This window comes from Micropterus dolomieu, linkage group LG05 (genome assembly GCF_021292245.1).
Source record: "Micropterus dolomieu isolate WLL.071019.BEF.003 ecotype Adirondacks linkage group LG05, ASM2129224v1, whole genome shotgun sequence".
In the NCBI taxonomy this organism is placed as follows: domain Eukaryota; kingdom Metazoa; phylum Chordata; class Actinopteri; order Centrarchiformes; family Centrarchidae; genus Micropterus; species Micropterus dolomieu.
The window spans coordinates 10,051,675-10,072,745 of record NC_060154.1 but is presented as its reverse complement, the minus strand read 5'-3'; the positions used below and the strand labels follow the sequence as shown (position 1 = coordinate 10,072,745).

Genomic DNA, 21,071 nt, shown 5'->3' with positions numbered 1-21,071 from the left:
GCTGGAGCCAACAGAGACCTCAGATCTCAGAACACCGTGACTCCGAGCTCTGCAGACCATCAGTAAACAGTATGTTTCCTCCCACACCATTCCTATTTACCTGAGCAACTAGACATGTTGAAATGAAACACAGACAGAAAATACAGAAACTGCTTCTGTTGAGTTCTACATGCACCTCTTTCAAATATTAAATGGCAGTGTGATGGGAGATTTAGCCCTTTTACTGTTGAACATAACACTTATTCCATCTGCTTACATAGTCTTAGATGAGAGAGCCTATCGCACATGTTAAATTACAGTGAGAGCAGAGTGTGAGACAAATAGCTGCTGCTGCAGGCAATGTGATTCAATTTGACAGGAGGAATGGTATCAACAGAGTCGCTCTTGACCTCTTCACACCAGCCTCAAACACTCATTTCCCCTCCACTAGTCTTTCCTTCCAACTCTGTCCCGATGCACTCTCCAATTCAATCCTATCGTCTCCTTTTCCAGCCTAATTTTCATCCTAATTCTTCATTTCTTATTGTGTTTTCCTCCTCTCCTCCTGCTGTCCTTCTGTCCATTGCCACCTCTCCCTCGCTTCTCCTGTTGGTTCATCGCTGTCTTACCCTTTCCCGCTCCCCACCCCTGCACAGAGTAAGTCACCAATTACCCAAGCTCGGCTTCTCCCTCTGTTGACAAACGCCGGTGTCAGGCCCAGCACAACGCAGGTGTGCCACAAACAAGTAAGTGGCACAGGGAGAGAGAGAGAGAGGGCACACAGGACGACACAGGTAACAGCTAACGCCAGGCCTCCCACACATACACACACAGTCACTGACTCTCTCACAGAAAGACATAAGGCATAAGATACAAACACCTGTGAGTGCAGAAGACACACAAACAGATGCATGTGAAAGAGATACAAACACCCACAGCGTGCACATATGCACATACACGGTCACAGCGGCACAACACACACGTTAAGTCAGACACATGGCATGGGTCTGAGATAAGTCTATTGAAGGGAAGGAGGGGGGAGGGAGTCCCGATGTTCTGCAGATGCCCAACAACAGAGAGATGCATTAAGACACCCAGGAACAGGGAGGCAAAGTCAGAGAGAAAGAGAGGTGCAGCCAGCGTGAGTGAGAGACAGATGGACAAAAAATAATATGTCAAAGAGGAAGAATAACTAAGACAGAGAGAAAGTGGAGAGACAGAGAGGTCCGGGAAAGAGAGGAGAGGAACAACAGAGGAAAAGGCAGGAAACAGAGAGACAGCTGGCACTCTAGGGCATGGTGGATGGATAGCTCCTTGTTAGCATAGGCCTGACAGGCTGATGAGAGGGCTGCTGTCAGCCGGTGCCGGGCTGTGTGAGTTTGGGCGATATGCAGGGCAGAGGCTGGGCTCGAGAGCTGGGGGGCCTCGGCAGATGAAAGACACAGAGGGTGGTGGGGTGATGGTGGTGGGGGCACTCCCCACTGACTAGTTAGAGGAAGGGCCGATGCAGTCCTATTATACAGGCCTATGACAAGGCTGCACGCACGGCTGGCTCCCGCCCCTGCGCCACCACCGACCAGCCTTTTAAAACAGTGGTACCATTCACCTCCGGTCACGAAACAGCAATAAGTCAACTGACGCATTGTTGTAAGATCATGATTTATTCCTTTGCTGTTGGCTGCTTGCAAGAAGCGCCGACCATGTACCGGCAGACTGACACACTGGGTTCACCGGGGGCTTTAACACAGGCAGCACCTAGAGCAGGCAGAATAAATGCAGCATGTGTGTGTATCTTCCTCTCTCTCTTTCCACTTTCTATTCCCTGTTTCTCTTTGCTTGGCTGAGAGGCTGGACAGGCGGAGGTGGTGAAAAGCAGCTGGATGGTACTAACGATGTTACTAACAATAACTTCTCTCATACATCCTCTATCTGTGGCAAGCAGAGTATAGAAATATTACCTGTCTATCCAGTGACTGCAAACACAGACTTAAACAAACATTTTGACAAACTGACTTTAATTATATATTTCCCAGCTTTTAAGATATTTGATCACGAGACAGTGGTGTGGATAATGAGCTGGGCTCGTTGTAGTTAAGTATGCGTACACCTACAGTAGATAGCGGGCTTCAAGAATTATGGCAACCATTTCCACTTGAACTGGAAGGTCAGTCTGCCTAACAGCAAAAAATAACGCATCACAGGAGCAGTAATAACATCAGGCCTGCTAGTAATCCCAGTGGAGATGTGAAAATACCTTGTACTACAGTGCCTGACGTATATCACTACCAAACCAAAACACCTCTCCCTGAAGAAGATGGATGGATAGACAGATGAGTGGATGAAGAATTGCAGAGGATAAAAGGCTTACAGAGGTAAAGGTCTGACGTGCAAGCTCTTAAAAAATCCTGTCGGCATAAATTTGTTTTTGTTTTTTTAAAACAAGCCGACATTAGTCTCTGAGCTGCAGAAAACTGTAAATCACACACAAAAATCACCTCCACCCCTTCTTCCTGTTAAAAAGAAAAACACCTTCACCCTAGAGTCTGATAATTTACATCATGTAACCCTTGTGTCACAGCAATGTGTGCAGCCTACAACCTGATCTGAGGGGAGACAGGTGAAATTCTCTGAGGGCTGGGTAATTTTTACAGCTCTTCCTGATTATAGCTCCCATGGGACATCTCGGGAATCGTTCCCCTCCAGCACCCATCAACACCACAGGCCCCTCCGGCTGGTTAGTGTTCTGCAGCCCTGTAGATACCAAGGCAGGACCAGCTCCTCTACAGATAGGACTTGGGTGACATCACTTCCCTCTCCCATCTCATCTGTCATAAACATTTGGCTCTGCCTCATCAGCCACAAAGATTACAGGGGGAGGATGGAATGAGGAACAGAGGGAGGACGAGGGGGAGAAAGACACAGAGATTTCCTCCCTCATATAGACAGACTGAAGGGGCTTTAAATCATGTGAGAGAGTTAAGACATGTAATAACGGATAATTTAAGGCTTTTGGGCCATTAATATGTTTCAGTTATAAGACAAACAGTCAAATATAATCCAGCTTTAGTGTGGATTTCACAGTTTGTCAGAGTGTGGTGATTGCGCGGCTGTCTAACTGCAGGACCTCTGGGCAAAGAGGGTGGGAGGGGGTGGGGGGCAGAGAGATCAGTTCAGCTCTCTCTGTAAAAGTAGCATAGCCATGTCAGATAAATATTCTCATCGTACTACTTAGGGTTTGAGATTCTGCTGGAATATTGATGAAGTGAATCATGTTCAATCTAGGAAACATTCCCAACATTTGACTTATATACTTTTTTTAGGAGGGCAAATCGGTATCTGAATTTGATATGAATCCAAAAACAGTGACTAAATTAGCAACATTTTCTCATATTATGGCATCTCTTGGATGTAAGTGAGAAAGAACCCTACATTATCCAACATGACATTCTGGAAACACAAAGCTTAACATTTTATGACTAAAAACCTCACCTCAACTTGAATTAAATGTTTAGGAAACTCATCCTTCAAGCAATTTCAGTATTTGAGCAGTTTTCTAACCTATTTTCTCCTTGTGCTTGACAGGGCAGAGCTGATAACTGACTGCAGCTGAAAGAATGACTTGGAAGGAATGGACTCACAGTGCTAAGCTTGCTTGAGGTAATGATGATGCGCCGTTCATGCAGCATACTGGCATAGAGCTGGAGCATGTTGTTGACGTCCACAGCCACAAAGTACTCTGTCAGGTTCCTCTGGAGACAGACAGGAACAGAAGGATATGCAGGTACATAACAAACTGTCCTTGCACAACTTGCTTCTAATGTATTGTCTATGCTACAGACTGGTAGAGTGCCAGAGTCTGACATAGAGATACATACAATACTGGCTGTAAAGGACTTCTCTGCACATAGTTTTACAGTAAAAATTTAAAATTACACATTTGAGCCATCTGACACAGTCATGTTTAGAAAATAGATAACATATCAATCAACGTTGCTTAAATTTGTCAGCTTAATTACAGTTTTCATCTGGTGTAGCTTGCCATAAAGACAGGAGATGCTCAACTTGCGCTACAATTTGAATACAATATCAACAAAGAACATGTGTTCCGTTTAAATCCTAATACCCGTGGCAATCACTGAACTTCAACATTAAAAGTACAAGCACCACAGGAGACAAAACTGAAACAAGAGGATGGTGCAATAATTTCAAAAGGTGACAAGTGTATCTGATTAAAAACGATTAGAGGAAGACATGTTTCCAGAAGAGAGGGATCTCTCTTTCTCTCCTTCTGTCTCTCTTCTTTTCTTTTTCCATGAATACTTACGCTTTCAGGGATAGTTGGCAGTCCATTGATATCCGGGGCAATGAAGTAGGAGTGCTGCGAAAACACAAACATGCAGGAGGGAAGGTCACAAGTGAAGTATACCACTCATACAGAAGAGAATGGGGAGAAGAGGGGGGAAAAAGGCCATTCACTTTGTTCTATGATTTATGGCTCATCTTCAGCTCTGTCTATATGAATTGCTGAGCTGGTGTCTGAACTGTGGCAATGCTTTTATCAGGCCTACAGAAGAGAGAAAGCTCAGTAGCAGCTCAGCTCCCCATAGACACAGACTGGGGTGATGTCTCCGGTGGAAAACTGAGTCTTTATTTAAGCATTAAATAGGCCTGCGGAGCACCTACACACAGACGAAAGTATACGTGCACGTGTGTGCGCACATGTGCATCCACACAGACACACACACAGAGGTTGTTTAAAGGATCACAGGGCTGCCTGTCTCACTTTGGGAGAGCAGGGCAGGTTCAGTGTTCAGATCAAAGGGGCCTGAGAGAGGTGCTGTTTGGAGACAGGTAGACAAACCACCAACTGAAACACACTATTGTGTCTCTCAAACACACTCTCTTTAGTACACCTGCATTTCTCTAGACATTTACTCGACCATCTGTTGCAGGTCTTCACTTAAATCCACTGTAGCATCTAGAGTGGATTCTCTCACACTACAAACACAGTATTTAAAGTAAAATATTACAGTTAAGTTAGTTTTCTATGACTTCACAGTGTTTAACCTTGTCACTACTACTTACTTGTTATGCAAATCATCTAACAAAATAAAGTCAGGCTAATACACAGTCAGTGTCTCACTTTATCATTGAGAATTAATTTGATTTGTGGACAATGCAAAACAGCACTGCATTAAAGGCCTAGTTCCGATTAAGGAACAATCTGCACTTTGAAAGGAGCTTTGAAAGAAAGAACCTGCCTAATAAATTCCTTACATAGAAGACAACTCAACAGTAATATGTTACATAACCAACAACATGATTAAGAGTATGCAAACATAAGAGGAGCCATTCAAAATCAGAAACCCCAGCAAAAGTATCACCACCAAGAAAGAAAAATGTCTCTGATTATAGAGTTGAGAACACAAGTAAAGACTGAACACCATCACAGGCAGACAGTAAAAATATGGAATTTTAAAAATCCACGATAATGGAAAAATATCAGCTTTAGGTGTTGAGCAGGGTCGTGACAAATTGTTTTGATGTGACATGAAATAAGTCCAAACAATCTGATTGATATTTTGAACCCTAATCGATGAAATTGAATATAGCTAAATGATTTAACAAACATTGCAACCAGTAACTACAATGATTAGTTGTAAGCAAATTTCATAACATAAAGAGCTTCTGGTCGGTACTGTTCTGGAACCTGAAATTTCTCAAAATTTTCTATTCATTCAGCAATGGGAATTCAATTGGTGGAAATCAATTTCCACCAGTAAAAAACACTCATGCTAATTAGTCTTAAGTGACAGTGTTTGAGAAAATCAAAGATTAACAGACTGTAATGATGAAGAAAAAGTAATGGCAGCTCACATCATCACTTACTTTTTGTCTGTGGTTGACACTGAAACATTTGGTTTAATGTAAAACAAAATAAAATACTTCACTCTCTAAGAGAGTAAGTGTGAAAAATGTGAAAATAATTATCACGAGTAAACAAAACATCATATTCCTAGAGGAGGGTCATTGTTGGAATGGAAGTATAGAGGAGATGGATATACAACACAAACAAACACTAAATTGGAATCAACAAACAAGGCTTTGCCTTTTGAGTTTTCCTTTTCATGGGCAAACTATACGGTATATGAGCATAAGCATTTGATTTGTCAACACCTAAGCCCTTCTCTTTATGGTAAGTGACTTTGATATTTTTATGCATAATTTGCAGAACTGCCATTATACTTTAAAGTATCTACAAAAAAACAAGGCAGTTGTGGAGGTATTGGCACTAAAGAAAGGTATGCAGTGTACACATTTGTTAGAATTGAGTAGAGGCTCTCTTCCACCATGTTTCCAACAGCGCCAAGCTACATATTAAAGTTTGTTTTTAAGTTAATTTTGTGTTAGAAATATGATTTTTTTTGTCAAATTAAATTGTGTTCTTTTATCCAGCAAGTAAGACATAAACAAAACTGAAAGGCTGTGCAAAGGGAAACAGCAAAGTAATGTCATGTTTTTAATGTGCTTATTCTGATGACAACTACTGTATTTTGAGTGGTGACAAGTGTGAAAAGCAGTGCTGGGCTAGTTAAAAGCTAGCTAAAAATGATTACGCACAAATTAACACACGAGATAGAAAATGGCTACAAATAGCTAAGGACACAAAACGCTTGTGAGAGAAAGAATATTTAAATTAGTAAATTCAAATGATTTACACTTTAAGTCAAACTTTCACAGTAAACCTCACTTATTTTCGTCTCCTTTCTGGAATATGCACTTTCCTGGTAAATTTTTTCATCAGCTCAATTTAAAAGGGGATTTCTAGTGGCACTTGTAGGACTTCTTAGAATTTGTTAAATCATTAAACAAAGACAGAAGATCATTAAAATATGGTAACTGTTGCTCCAATCATACTCTTATCATACCTTCTTAATAAACTCACCTGGGAAACTCTCATTCTAACGTTGGTATGCAATGAGGGTACAGATGAATTCTGTTTCCACTGTATTTCTGTCCTGCTGTGCCATTTTCTCTTCATCAAGCTAAATACTATGTCACCTGTAATCTGTCAGCTGCTGGACAAGTGGATTTGAACATCATCGCTCTTTAATCTGTGCAAACAATTCTACGTGTGATGGAAAGCCTATTCACGGTCGACTGAAAATAACTAGAAAAAGGATAATTGAAACAGAATAGAAGAGCAATTGTAAAAGATCAGGGACTTGAGGCAATACATTGGAGGCACATGACAACGCCCCGCCATAACAATACATACAGTAACTACAGTATACTGAGTATCTTTATTTCTGTGTGCTTCTTCTGTGTTCTGTGTGCTAAATAATGTTTCCCCGTTGGTCTACAAATTCATGGTATTGTGATAATCACAAGCCATGCTCCTCAACTCAACCCAGGCTTTCATTGGCTGTTTGCTTGCTTATCTGCTTTTTTTCTTGTTCTTTCGAAGACATGTTTATATAAAAACATTGAAAGTGGGTTAACTGGAAAGGCATCAAGGAGATTTTTTGAGCACAATTGCCTTTGCTTTAAACATAGAGAGGGGAAAAACTTTTGATATTCAGAGAGAGAATATAGCAGTGTGGAATGGCATTAATCATTTACAAAGTTTGATTGTTTTCCAGAGGAGAAGAAACATACACCAAGGCCCAGGATAGTTTGTTTTTGTTATATTTAAAAAGATAGCACAGCTTATTTGGCCAAATTGGAAAGCCGTGGCTCCCATGCGATTAGTACAGCAGCGGTTTCATATTTCATAGCAGCCTCCTTCCCTCCTCCTGTTTCTGCCGTTCACTCATTCCCCTCCACTCACCGGCTCCTTGCTTTGCCGATCTCTCAGTACTTGCCCAGTGGCAATATACAACTGCTCATTCTTGCACAATGAGAGAGGGAGAGAGAGAACAAAACAGGGTTCACACATGAAAGGGGACAATGATCCTTCTTCTTGGCTGCCATGATAAAACAAAAATCACTCTTTTAGGGAATAATTCTGCTTCATCAATTAAATATCAAACTAGTGGCTTCTCCAGAAAGAGAGATGAAGCCATCACCTCTGTTCTCCGGGGCTTCTTTTCCAATGAAGCAATGAGATTCAGATGAAAAGATTTTGTTCACGTATTCAGCTGATAAAAAAAACAAAACTGACAACAAATACATAAATCACAAAGAATCTTGACCTTGTTAACCTACATAGAGATATATTGATTACCTCATTTTAGTCTTGTTATGTTGTAAATTCTAATTTGTGTAATTAGATGTGTATCCTTCTGAGACCTATGCTGCAGAAAGGACCCAGAGTTGCTTGTTTAATTGGTCCATAAAAAGAAATGGTGGTCCTCAAGGACAAAGGCTAACACTGAAACTGTTTGGTCTCATTTAGGGGTGGAGCCAAAGCAACTCAAAAATCGAGATATTAGTGAACAAAACCCTTTGCAGTACACTAGCAGTCCCACTAAAAAACAATTACATGCTACTTAAATAGTCGAGGCTTATGGGAGTGAAAACAGTTTAAGAGTGAGTGTTTTATGTAGGTGCTGCAAACACACAAGGAGAGATTGTGTCAGAGTTAACACAAACACAGGCTGACTTTGAGGGACCTGTGCTTGTTAAGCCATTTCAGTTTTTGATAAGCAGGAGACATGAGGAGTTGTGAAAGTACCCTTCAAGTTTAAACATGCCCAGCTCTGGCTTATCAAACAAAAACCTGTTAGCGCCACTTCTTGTTTCCAAACAGAGTGTCAGTCCTGGGCCCTCTGCTCCTGCCTGGTGTATCTTACCCTCCCTCCTGCTCTCTACTTTGTCTGCTCTGTTGTTCCCTCATTTATCTCGTCCATTTCAACCTCTATACTTGGTCGATCTCTCCCGGTTTCTGCCCGTCTGCCCTATATTCTTTCAGTATATTTTTATGCCATCTTTGTCTCCTCCTCTCATCTTTGTGTCAATTACATTTTAGTTCTCATTATTCCTCCCTTCTTTTTTGTTATACATTTTCTCGTAAGCGTCTCTCACTCTACTTTGAACTGCTTCAGCCAACTATCATCATCTCCTCTTCTTTTCTGCAGTCTCCCTCCTGATGCAACACACTACAACTACAGTAACCTACCTGTCCCGCTCTCCCTCTTTCTACCTCTACTCTGAGCTGTCTTGCCTCTGATAAGGGGGAATATGAGATCTATACCTACCACACTCAGGTTGACTGGCGTGAAGGGCTTTGGCACAGGCAGATCATAGAGAGAATTCAGCATGTCATTCAAGTCATTTTCCTGGGGGAGAGAAACAAACAACAAAAGAAGAAAAAAAGCATAGGACACATGAATTTTATTTACTTGTTTTGTTGATGTGTCAATCTCTACAACAGTGCTGGGACGGGCGCTGCTGCAGACCAGAGGGCAATCCTGCAGCGAGGCCTGAAGGGCTCCCAAACATCCGACTGACATATGTTTAACGAGCAATGGTGAAGTTAAAAGATGGCTGAGTGTGGGGCTGCAGACACCCATTATCCAGCAGAGTAGATTTACGGCCGAGAGCGGGCTGTCAGTAATTAAGCAGGGGTCCCCACTCCAAAGACAGGGGCTTTAAGAAGCTGTCAGAGAGCTAGCTTGACCACAGAACAGGCCTCAAGATTATTTTTCCAGCATTTATGAGCTCCGCGACAAGCTGGAGAAATTATGTGGACAACACTTTGCAACTTATACTTCAACTAAACTAGCTCAAAAGTTGGGCATTGTTGTTTGTTTTAGATTATTCATATATTTGCGCTCTCATGGAACTTTGTTTTGGTTTTGGCTACGAGCCGTTGCTCGTTTGAGGAAATGTGCACTTGTGCAAGTGTGTATGTGTGTGCATGTGCGCGCCAGAGAGAAACAGAAACTAGAGAGGAATGGGCGGCAATATACAGTAAGAGAAGGAGAAGGGCGGGAGGGAGGGTTGTTGGGGTGTGTGCAATCGAACAGCCTCCTGTCATGAGAGGCTCAATGCTCACACGCATGGTCAGCAACACGGCCCGGGGAAACAGTTCATTTACCCCTCGCCTTAAACCCTCATCGCTCTTCTGTCTTCCCTCGTCTGTCAACATCTCCCTCTCGCCTGGAACGGACAGCGGGGTAAATAGAAACCAAATCATGCACACTAACACTTCAGTCACCCAGGATTTCCAGCAATATTTTTGTCTCCCTCTTTCTCACACACAAACTGTCCCATTTTCCTTGTCTGTCTCTCTCTATATTAGATTATGCTGCTGGATTGCTTTCAATCACAGAAATGTGTGTGTATGTTAAACATTTATGTGATGTGTTTGCGACTGTCTGCTTTAGCAAGGCTCTCTGTCCTGATCATTGCTCTCTAAGGGGTCTTGGAAGAAGCAGTGACTATGTGACAATTGAAAGCGGTCCCAAAGCTCTCTGCATACCTCCCCTGCTCTGCCTCCCTCCTTCTTCCTCTCTCTTCAGTCAAAACATGGGAACATCACCTACACCCTCTGCGCTAGATGCTGCATATCTCTCCAGTTTGTTGCATATTTTACATTTCCCTCCCTTTGCTAGTACAATACAGTGAATAGTCAGGGGAAAAGACTTTTGTGAAGAGCGAACATTTGTGTGTATGTGTATGTTTGTGTGTGTGTGTGTGTGTATGTTTGTGTGTGTGTGTGTGTGTGTGTGTGTGTGTGTGTGTGTGTGTGTGTGTGTGTGTGTGTGTGTGTGTGTGTGGTTTCTTTTTTTTTTTTCTTAACGATTTGTTTTCCAGTAAATCATCAGGAATAACTTCCAGTGTCAGATCAGCGTTTGGTCTGTGAAATGTCAACATTGTTGCTGCTAACAACAGGAGCCAAGTCGAGCCCAAGACGGCGAACAAAACTTGCACACAAAAGGCAACATGCAGCATACAGAAGAACAGAATGGAGGAAAATATTTCACCACAGTGCAGTTTCAAAAACGCTAAACTGTGTGCTTGTTTCTCCGTCAAATCAAACCACAATATATCTTATTTTTCATGTAATGTACATACACTGCACACTGTATAGTACATATAATTATAAATAGTTGGCAGATCCAAAAGAGATGATTACCTGTTGTTTTGTTAGGTAGTCTGCGAGAGTATTTAGCAACTTGTAGTAGATTTCAAACCATGGTAAATAACTGCAAGACAGAGAGACAAATACATTATTAATTACAATTATTAACTGTATAAGCTTCTACAATAAACAATTAGGATGTGCTGAATCAGTATTGTGCACTTCTGCTGTATTTAAAAGAACAATAAATATAGAGAGATTCAGTCTCCTGAAAATAATGACAGTGTCTATAAATAATTTCACCATCTGCTGGACAGTACAAATATAAACAGCATCAAGTTTGTTATGTACAGACTTGCAATATTACTGTGTGTGTGTGTGTGTACCTGCTATTGTCAGTGACCTACTGCTTAAAGATCAAATGCATACCGGACATTGATAATGGATTGTGATTCCAGCTACAGCTACTCCAAAGCACAGAGTCATTGTTACATTGAGAAAAAAAAGTAAATGCCATCTAGTCCTTATTATGACATTCTTCGTACCCAGGGCCCTCCGCATGCTTAGAATTCCTGTCATGTCTGCTCTTTCTGTTAAATTCACAGCCCACACGAAGGATAGGTATGAGAGAAACAAAAAAACAATGGAGTTTAGATTCTTTAACAAAGAACCACCATAGCTTTCATGTGATGCGGAGGGATGCTAAGGTTTACAAGCATGCTGCTCACAGATGCACAGGCTAAACAAAAATGCAGCCCAAGATGCCTCCTGCCTCCCCCCTTTCTCCACCTCCTCTTTCTGCCCCTCTCTGAGCTCCTTTTTATGCCCTGCACATTTAAAAAAATTATTCTCCTTATGCAGTTAATGTAACATAAATAAATTCATTAACAAGCTCACAATAATTTATACTGCAGTGTTTGTGTTAAAGCTAATCACTAGGTACACCCACCATAAGCTAAAAGCATCTGCAGCATGGCTTTCTTTACAAAGTTGACATATTCTTGGCCAAGTCGACTTGCTTTCTAGGTGGAGGATGGCCAACATTTTCTTTTGGCATAAAAGCTGCAAGGACTCAGTTGATTTAATGTTATGCAATCAAATAATGAAAACATGGTGTCCTATCAAGGTATTGAATTTTTATTTAGTTTGGGGTTTTAACATGCAGTTTTGAACACTTCATGAATAATGATTCTAGATAAGGACTTTTTAGCATCGCAATGAAATAAACAGAAACTCCCATTAATGCTTCATTAACTTGCCTGGACGCAAGGGTTGAAAAATAAATTAGTGGTCAAATGAGCCAATCAATCAAAAGTGGATTTTTACTTGCCCACAAAAGTATTTCTTATTGTCAATAAGTCAACACAGTGTTAAATACAAGTCATTAAGAAAATAATTTAATTCAAATGACAAAGATCTTAAATCTGCAGTCTCTTATATAATTATAAATTCATAAGAGTTAAGCTTTGATAGAGTGTGAGCCAGTGAAGTCCTGCTTAGGCAGTTGGCTGGAGACCGAGGAGTTTACAGGGCATGGGTCACTGGCTGCTCTGTAGACTGGAATTAACAGACAACAAGAAAACAATAAAGTGAACCTAATGCAAATTTTCATATCGCTAAATCCGCAAGGGGCCAATGACAGGCTGGGTTCCCGGAGAAGTGCAGCCGAGCGCACCAATCAGAGAGGTTGAGTGACCATTAGTCTGAAACAATCAGCCTCTTAACGTGGCAATATTTTGACGTCTGTGTGAAGATTTACCGCAATCAGGTCATACTCACAGGAGAAACTAAATCAAACACGCGTATGTTAATTCATATGCTGACCGGATACCAACCTGAAGACCTATTTCTGCCACGTCAAACTAAATACAGCACAAATATCTGCATATGGGGTCAGTTTACATTTAACAATTACACAAAAAGTTCAGTCTGACATAATGACTTAGGGAGAGAACAAAGCCTTTGTATTATCTGCCTCCTGTATGCCTTGTGTTTAAAAAGCCAGGCTTCTGGACAGTAATCCATTTTTCACAGTTGAAGGGGATGTAAATAGGACTCTCGCTGTCAGAGCAGCCGTCAGGCCTCACATCTCACAGTCATTACACTCCTACACCAAGGTGCTATAAATCCTTTGTTTTAGAGGAAAACGCATGATCGCTGGTGAAGGCAGCCAAATTATCAATATTCTTCTAACATCTTCCTATAATAGGTAATGGGTTTTTATGAGTTATTCAAATGCAATAAAATGACTTTAACTTAAAGATATATTGTTTTGCTCTACTTACACCCCAGCCCCCCCCCCCGCCCTCTCTTTGTTGATGCAAAGTTAAAGTTTGGAAAGCTTAGAGAGATACTCCTACTCGTCACAGTTCATTGCTCAGATCTGTTTGTGCTTCGCAAATCCTCCGATAGAGAAAGAGGCATCCATCACTAGAGTGCTCAGTGCGTGGGGGCCCCGCAATCTCTCCTGCCATTTTAAACACATGTCTTCTCAAAGTGCCATGTACTCAAAGAATGAACCAGTTAATCTTCGGCCCACTCACAGACGGTCACGCTCTCCATCCCAGGCTTAGACCACCTAACAGCACGGAAATATCTAATAGATGACGGGCCAATGGAAGTGCCTTTTATTGAACTGACAATTATGCTATTAGGTACAGGTTCACACACAAAAACAAATATAGCTGAAATGTGAAGAAAAAAATCTAGAGTGAAATAAAACACAACAGTTACTGAATCTCTTTGGACAGTAGACACTACTCCATTTTATTTTTACACCTCAGTAGTTCAGGTGCTTGATTAAAACTTTATATATTAGGGCACTTATATCAGCCCTTTTTGCTGCCATAAACTACCTGTTGGGTGCTAGCACGACACTTACTTTTGTTCCTTAGATGAGTTTTAAATCTCCTTTAATGCACAGGCACCTGTAATCGTAAGTCATCTTACACTTTGTACACTTTCGGCTCAGTGGAAGATTTCATTACACCTTTACTTTCTCAGGTTAAGGGTTAAGTACAGGAAAGGAAGTGTCCTCCTGTGACCCACTAAGTGACCACTAACCGGAGCAACGCAGTCCCTAAAATGTATCCTAAAGCCTCAGTCATTAAACAAAACTGAGCAAACATTTTTCATGCCCAGTTTACTCACATGTTCAACAGAAAATCCTTCAAATGTGGGAGACAAAGAATGAGAAAAGACTGGGTATAACAGTAAAAAAATAGAGAAAGTTATAATTTTTTTTGGTGTGTTGTTTCTTCTGTTTTTTTTGCCTAAAGGGAGCATAGCCCTTTCGGCCATGGCTTTAGCAATGAGACTACAAAGGGCTGTCCACATAAAACTGTCCTACTCATTAAGGCACTTCCTCCTGTAAGCAGAGGTGACAATTTTACGGTCCCAGCACGTCAACAATCACAGAGACGCAAACAGTTTTAATTACTTTTATCTTATATCCATTGGAAATTATAGACTGAATGCAAAAAAGTGAGTGGGCCTTGGCCTTCATGCTTTAGATTTTAACCAGATACATTTTAATTGATAATTCTTTAAGATAAACAACAAGTTTTTCTTATTTTTCTTTGGTTACCAAGAAATCTGCTGTCTTGCCTAAATAATATGGTAAAATGAGAACACGTTAAAGAATAATAAACAAAGAAAATAAATGTCTGACCAAGGACCTTTAACGCAGGAACTTAATTTACACATTTCTTTGATGAGATATCTAAATGGTTTTTATGCTTTGCAATATTTTTACTTATCTTTGCCCAACACAGTGGGGCTACTTAAGATAAGAAAAGTAGAAAGATCAGGACAAAAAAATTAAGAAAAACCTAACTGGGGAGCACACAAACAATTTTAAATTAACCCTCAAAAAACCTAACAACTTTCTATACGATATTTTATTATAAATGAAGCGAGCCATGCAAACTACTCAGAATGCATAATGAATTTTATACATCATATGTCAAATGAATTAGCATGTCTAACTCAGCGAGAGGGACAGGGGAACCTCTGCTAATTGGCAGTGAAGCTTCATGCATAATTATGGGCCAAGCGTCTTTGCTGTCGCACTGTGGCAGTAGCCGAATAACGAGGAGAAGAGAGAGAGAGAGAGAGAAAGAAAGAGGGACAGAGAGAGAGAAGAAAAAAGAAAAACAAAGGCCATGGAAGCTGGCTGGGAAGGGTGGGTGGTGTGGGGAGGAGGGACACTGTTCTTCACAGCAGCTCATCAGGGCAGCGACAAACCCACGACTGTCCATCAACAGCTACACACATCCAACACACACACACACACACACACGTACAGAGGCGATAGCAGCACCTACAGAAGTCTTGCTTTACACTAACAGAGAAAAAGAAAAAGGCTTTGTGCTTCTTTTCCAGTTTGTTGTTAGTTCATACATTAATTAATAATGCATTTATTTTGTACATTTTCCTCAGTTTATTCTAAAGTGCATAAGCCTGTCCACTGAGATTAGCCCTGGGGTACTCCTTCTTTGTAATGGTAAGGTAATTACATCTGTAAAAACATTGTGTCAACATGCAATTACATGGGAATTAAATGATAATAGCCTTTGTTGGATAGTAATTATGCAAAGAACATGCAATTTCCCTGGGTTTGGTGCACTCATTTATGTACACTGTGATATGATAAATCCACCTATGAAATATCAAAAACTGCTAAACTTTTGGATAATTATAGGCACATCACTAACATATTTGTGTGGGCAGATGAGACTATAACTTTGTTATTCTGGCATAGCTCAGTGTGAAGTGTGAGAATGAATGGAAATGCAGTCTCAAAAATCTGTGTTTACTTTTAAGATCTTTTAAATTATTTTTTTTAATCATACTTAAGAAATAAATGCAGATTTTAAAATAAAACTGTTCTGAGACATCCATAGATAATTTGTAAAGGGACAGAACAGACCAAGTCTAGCTTATTAAACAAGTAAATAAAAACGCTGGTGTTTGAACAAGTCTATTTCCTCCTCAGGAAGTAAAATGTGGAAGGCTATATGCTGGATTTTATGAAATGCCGCATATCTTTTAACACATCCAATTGTCTCTCTTTTGAAATTTGTTTAATTTCTAATGAATTAAATTTGAATATGTTCATTCTTTTAAAAACTACAAAGTGTATGATACCCAGTGTTGAAGACTGTAATAAGATTCAGTGATTTTGAATCAAGAATACAAAGAAATATATATACCTTGGAGTGTGAATTTAACAGAAAGGCACAACATGATTTAGTTATGTCTTTTTGTACGCGTGTGTGTGTGTGTGTGTGTGTGTGTGTGTGTGTGTGTGTGTGTGTGTGTGTGTGTGTGTGTGTGTGTGTGTGTGTGTGTGTGTGTGTGTGTTACCTGAGCAGACATATGCAGACCCGGCAGCCTTGAGTGAGTCGACAGAAACCAAACCTCTGTTTGCCGTCAATGTCCGTCAGCACAAAGGTAAAATTCTGCCCCACTTGACTCTGGGAAACCCTGGGGTCGGACAGAAGGTACAAAGACACACACTCAAAAATGGCCAAAGGCACAGAATGACTTAGCAATCAATTGAATACAAAAGGGCACAATAAATATATGAAATCTTGTATATTTAAAACACAACATAACAAAAGACAATTTGGTCTAGCTGGATAAGAAACAAATTCATTCTCAGATAAAATCTCACCGCAAGTTAAATCTCTAGACAAGGTCTAAATCTGTCACATATTTCCACTATGGTTGCCTGAAAAACTGTAAAAAGCCTTCTTACCCCAAGGTAAATTTCAGAGAAGCTCTGTATATCCCTACGCCACTAGATGGCAGCAGCTCAGCTTAAGTAAAGACTGTACAGACCCCCCCCCCCCCCCCCCCCTCTCTCTTTTTACAATGGGAATTTTAACATATCATCTTCCATACTAAAATAAGAGGCCGGTACTTTTCAGAGAGCTGCTGGCCTGATCGGACCTATATTACGTAGAAGAAAACACACTTCCTTAGACTCAGGACTCTTTCACACACATGCACTCTTTAACATGCTACTGTGTACGTACGACACATTAAGTGGGCAGGGCACCGATGACCTCATCAGCATCATCCTTAATTAAACTTGTTATCATTATCACCATCGTAATCAGGTGTCCTCACCATGCCAGCATTTACATTTATGGGGTTATTTTGCCAACAGCTGTGTACTTCAGTACAGGTACAGTCAGTACAGACTATGTGTGGAAAAATGGCAGATTTGTTGGGGTTTAAGACCAGAGAAGCTACTTGGAAGCACACCCACAAATACACTGATCATTACACTTTGACTGTTAATAAATCATGGTAATTTCACCATAACACAAATGTGTGATGCACAATACACATGATCTCATTTCCTTTTTCAAATGCATATGTCTCTGTAGGTGAGAGGAGGGCTTGGTGTCTGTCTTTGTGTGTGTCTTTGTGTGTGTGTGTGTGTGTGTGTGTGTGTGTGTGTGTGTGTGCGTGCGTGCGTGCGCATGTGTGTGTGTGTGTGTGCGTTCGCGCAGCGTGTGTGTGTGCGCGCAGTGTGAAGGAGGCTAAAGTGAGCTGCAGTGTTAAAAAAACAAGGAAGCAGAGAGGGAGAGGAATCATACCTTTCCACGTCAAAGGGGAAGCAGAACTTTGGTATCGTCTGAAGGACCTCCTGAGAAACCAGAACAGAGAGAGACACACATACACATCTTTTTAGAGATGCACACATCACGGGAAAAACAAATAATAACCGCGTATTTCAATACAAAAATCTCTTGGGCTTCCACTAAGTGGGTGCTATCAACTGGCTGAACAAAATGAGGATTAATGTTAAATGCTGCTGATAGCAATCTGACAAAGTCTTCACATCCCAAACACTGCAGCCTAAATGCATTTAATCCAAATGAATGGGCATTATAAAGCACTTCATTTGGCAGAACAGGGTGGAAAGGTTCCCTTTTTTTTACAAGGATGGAGAGGGATCCTCTATCCACAGCTTGAATAATTAGCACTTAATAAGTTCATCGATTATTGGGTGCCAAGGGGAGATGAAAAGACGAAAGAAGAGAGAGAAAGAAAGAGAGAGAGAGAGAGAGAGAAGAAGAGAGAGGGGACACGCAACACCAAGACTATGGTGGCAGATTGTAGTGACAATGGGCTAAGCAGCTCTGAGGGGTTAAGAGGTAGGAGGGGGTACAAGCCTTCGGGGCTTTACCTCCCAACACCTCCCTTGTGAGTTGGGGGAGAGTGGGGAGGGTGCACGTCTGCATGCTTTTGAAGCGAGGTGGGAGGAGAGGGGAGGGGAGGGAGGGGGCACCTTTCCACCAGCAGCATATGGATTTAGACAGGGAGCAAGAACAGAGCGGAGCACCATATGGGTGAGCCACTCCAGACCAGCCACACAGCCACCAAGTACTGGGTCCTCGCCTCTCTGGCTGCTAACCTGGCCCAGAGTAGGCGCCAGGCACCAGGTCCTTTTTGCCGTCTGTCTTTCTGCTACCTCTCTCTCAGTTCTGGCCAGGCTCTGCCAACCCACAGACTAATCCTGGGGACTGGGTGGCTGTTTGCTCTGCTCTGGCCTCTCTCACTGTCTCTCTCTTTCTCTTGGTTTGCCTGCCAAGCTCGTCCACTGAGCCGAAGGTCTGTCTGTCTCTTCTTTCTGATTGGAGATGTCCGATCAGAGAGTGATGCTGCTGCTCCAGCATCCCACTGTCTACCTCTCGCTCTACCTCTCTCTCCCTGCCTCCCCCAGGGACCGATTCTGACGACAGGTTGGGTGTCTTCTGCTGCTGCTGCTGCCTACTGTTGCTAAGACCTCGCCGCGGGGAGCAGTCACTGATCCCCCACCGCCCCTCCTTATCAAAACTTGAAGCTGCCAGCCCAGCACAACACAACCATCACCACAGACAAGCAAGCAGCAGCAACAATGAGCTTTGACAGAAGGAGGAATGAGGGTATCTGTGTGTATTTGTGCATTTGAGTGCATGATGTATGTGAGTGCCTGCCTGCTTCAAGGACTTCGTGCATTCAATGTGAGAGGGTGGTTAATGTGTTTGTGTGTGTGGGCGGGTGGCTGAGTTTGACTTGGCTATATGTTTGTGTGTGTGCATGTGCCTACATATGGAGAATACAGAGGGGCGGGAAGGCGAGTCGGGGTGGGTGGGAAGTGCTTGTTTTTACTTTTCAGAATCTGTGATAAAATTGAGAACTCAACAAAAACGGAGGGCTCAGTGGCAGAGGAGGTCTCTGTCTCTGCTGTGGGTGTGTGTGGGGGTGTGTGTGCGTGTGTGCGTGTGTGTGTGTGTGTGTGTGTGTGTGTGTGTGTGTGTGTGTACATGTGTGACTGTGTCTTGGCGTGTGCGGCTGTAAAACTGTCACACACATCAGAGCTGCCATCGCTGTATGCGTTTGCTACTATTATTAACCACTATGTACGCACACCAATATGTTCCAGAGAGCCCTCCCTGGCGCACTGCATATGGCAACACAAACCCAAACAGACACGCATGTGTGCACGCACGCACGCACGCACGCACGCACGCACACACACACACACACACACACTCACACACTTGGTTTTCCTGCAAATAAAAACATTTGACTTGCCAGATTTGAGAGTTGTCACAGCCCCGCCCACATCAGTTGTCTGTGTTTGAGTGACAGTCTAGGGGCTGTAGAGACTCTGATCTCATAAAGGACAAGTGGGAAGTGATGTGTTTGTATGTGTGTATAATGTGACATAGAAATAGCATATATATATATACATATACATATACACACACACATATATAAACCCATACACACACACACAAACACACACATTGTAAGCTCCATCAGTCTGTGTACCTCAGGTATGCTGACGCCATACAGTCTATAGTCTATTAAATGGCTAAAGACAACAGAATAAAAATGTCCAGACAGCAGTTTATAAAATAAGATCTACCTTCCTTCTTTATCTACCAATTTTTAGTAATATATTTTAGGGCTGCAACTTATCAATTCATTATCAAATAATCTGTTGATCATCTTCTCGATGTCAAAAAATAGTGTGAAAAAAAGGAAAATATTAATCATTTGTCAGTCAAACTAGTAGCACATCTTTCTGTCAATAGATTAACTTATTAACAGACAAATTGGTTTAGCTCTAATACATTTACATCAATATGACAACTTCTGTTCTTTTCCGACCATGGGACATCTAATCACTAAATGTAATGTTTTGTATGAAGAAAATCCAAACTTTCAAGGGAAACTGCTGAAACATAACCTGACTGCTATAGTGTATGTTAAAGCACGCTTACCAGCAAATACTCAGTCTATAGAAAATCAACTGCAAAACCATGCAAATAGTTTTGGTCTTTTTGACATATCCTAATCTGAAATTTCTGCCTCCAACCTAATATAATGGACAAAACAGAATTTAATTGGAAGTGTTCAAAGAATTAAAAAAAAAATTACACTTTATTCACAGCATGTCCTTTTGGACTCAGTGTCTCCATTAGTCTGGATAATCTACAGACTATGAAAGTAGTTCAATATGCAAAGAGACTGGAATATCTAAAAATGTATATTTTATAAAAATCCAACATAAATCTCAAAACTAAAACCAAAACTATCCGCATGGTGCGATGGTGCACTAGGGGTAAGTGAGAAAATATATTTTTTGGTAATTTGCTTGAATCGACCCTTCATACTGAGCTCAACAGTGTTCCTGTTCCAACACCCCTTTCAGTTTTAACCAAATACACTGCTTGTATGTGATATGCAACTCATAATCTTTCTTTTCCTCATCTGTCAGTCTGTTTTCGGTTTCCTACATCATACCTGTATTACTGATAACTCTTGTTTCGCATCTGTATTGCTCTTTCCACTTCCCTCCCTCCATGGCTGGGCCCTATACCGTGGGGATATCTAGACAGGAATGGCATGAAGGGTGGGGGGGGGTTGTTCTTCCACAGTCTCTTAGTACAGTAAGCCCCCTACCACACACACACACACTCCCCCGCTTGCCATTTTCCCAAGACAAAAGAAAAAGAAGCAGCTAATATATTTGCAGCTTTGTGAGAGGGGGGGG

General features: G+C 41.5%; 1 protein-coding gene across 4 annotated transcripts in view; it reads right to left on the bottom strand.

Annotated features, from left to right (window-relative positions):
* The window catches only part of dennd1b (DENN/MADD domain containing 1B), a 93,653-nt gene that overhangs the window by 30,456 nt on the left and 42,126 nt on the right, over positions 1-21,071 (bottom strand). For 2 of the 4 annotated variants that reach the window (XM_046049548.1, XM_046049549.1), the window contains exons 4-9: positions 17,620-17,669; positions 16,376-16,495; positions 11,063-11,132; positions 9,180-9,260; positions 4,304-4,357; positions 3,618-3,728 (exon numbers count right to left, since the gene is read on the bottom strand). In XM_046049548.1, the coding sequence (XP_045905504.1) occupies positions 3,618-3,728; positions 4,304-4,357; positions 9,180-9,260; positions 11,063-11,132; positions 16,376-16,495; positions 17,620-17,669 (486 nt within the window). Of the gene's footprint in view, positions 1-3,617; positions 3,729-4,303; positions 4,358-7,810; positions 7,871-9,179; positions 9,261-11,062; positions 11,133-16,375; positions 16,496-17,619; positions 17,670-21,071 lie in introns of all 4 variants that reach the window. The other 2 variants (XM_046049551.1, XM_046049550.1) reach the window with 2 other exon arrangements.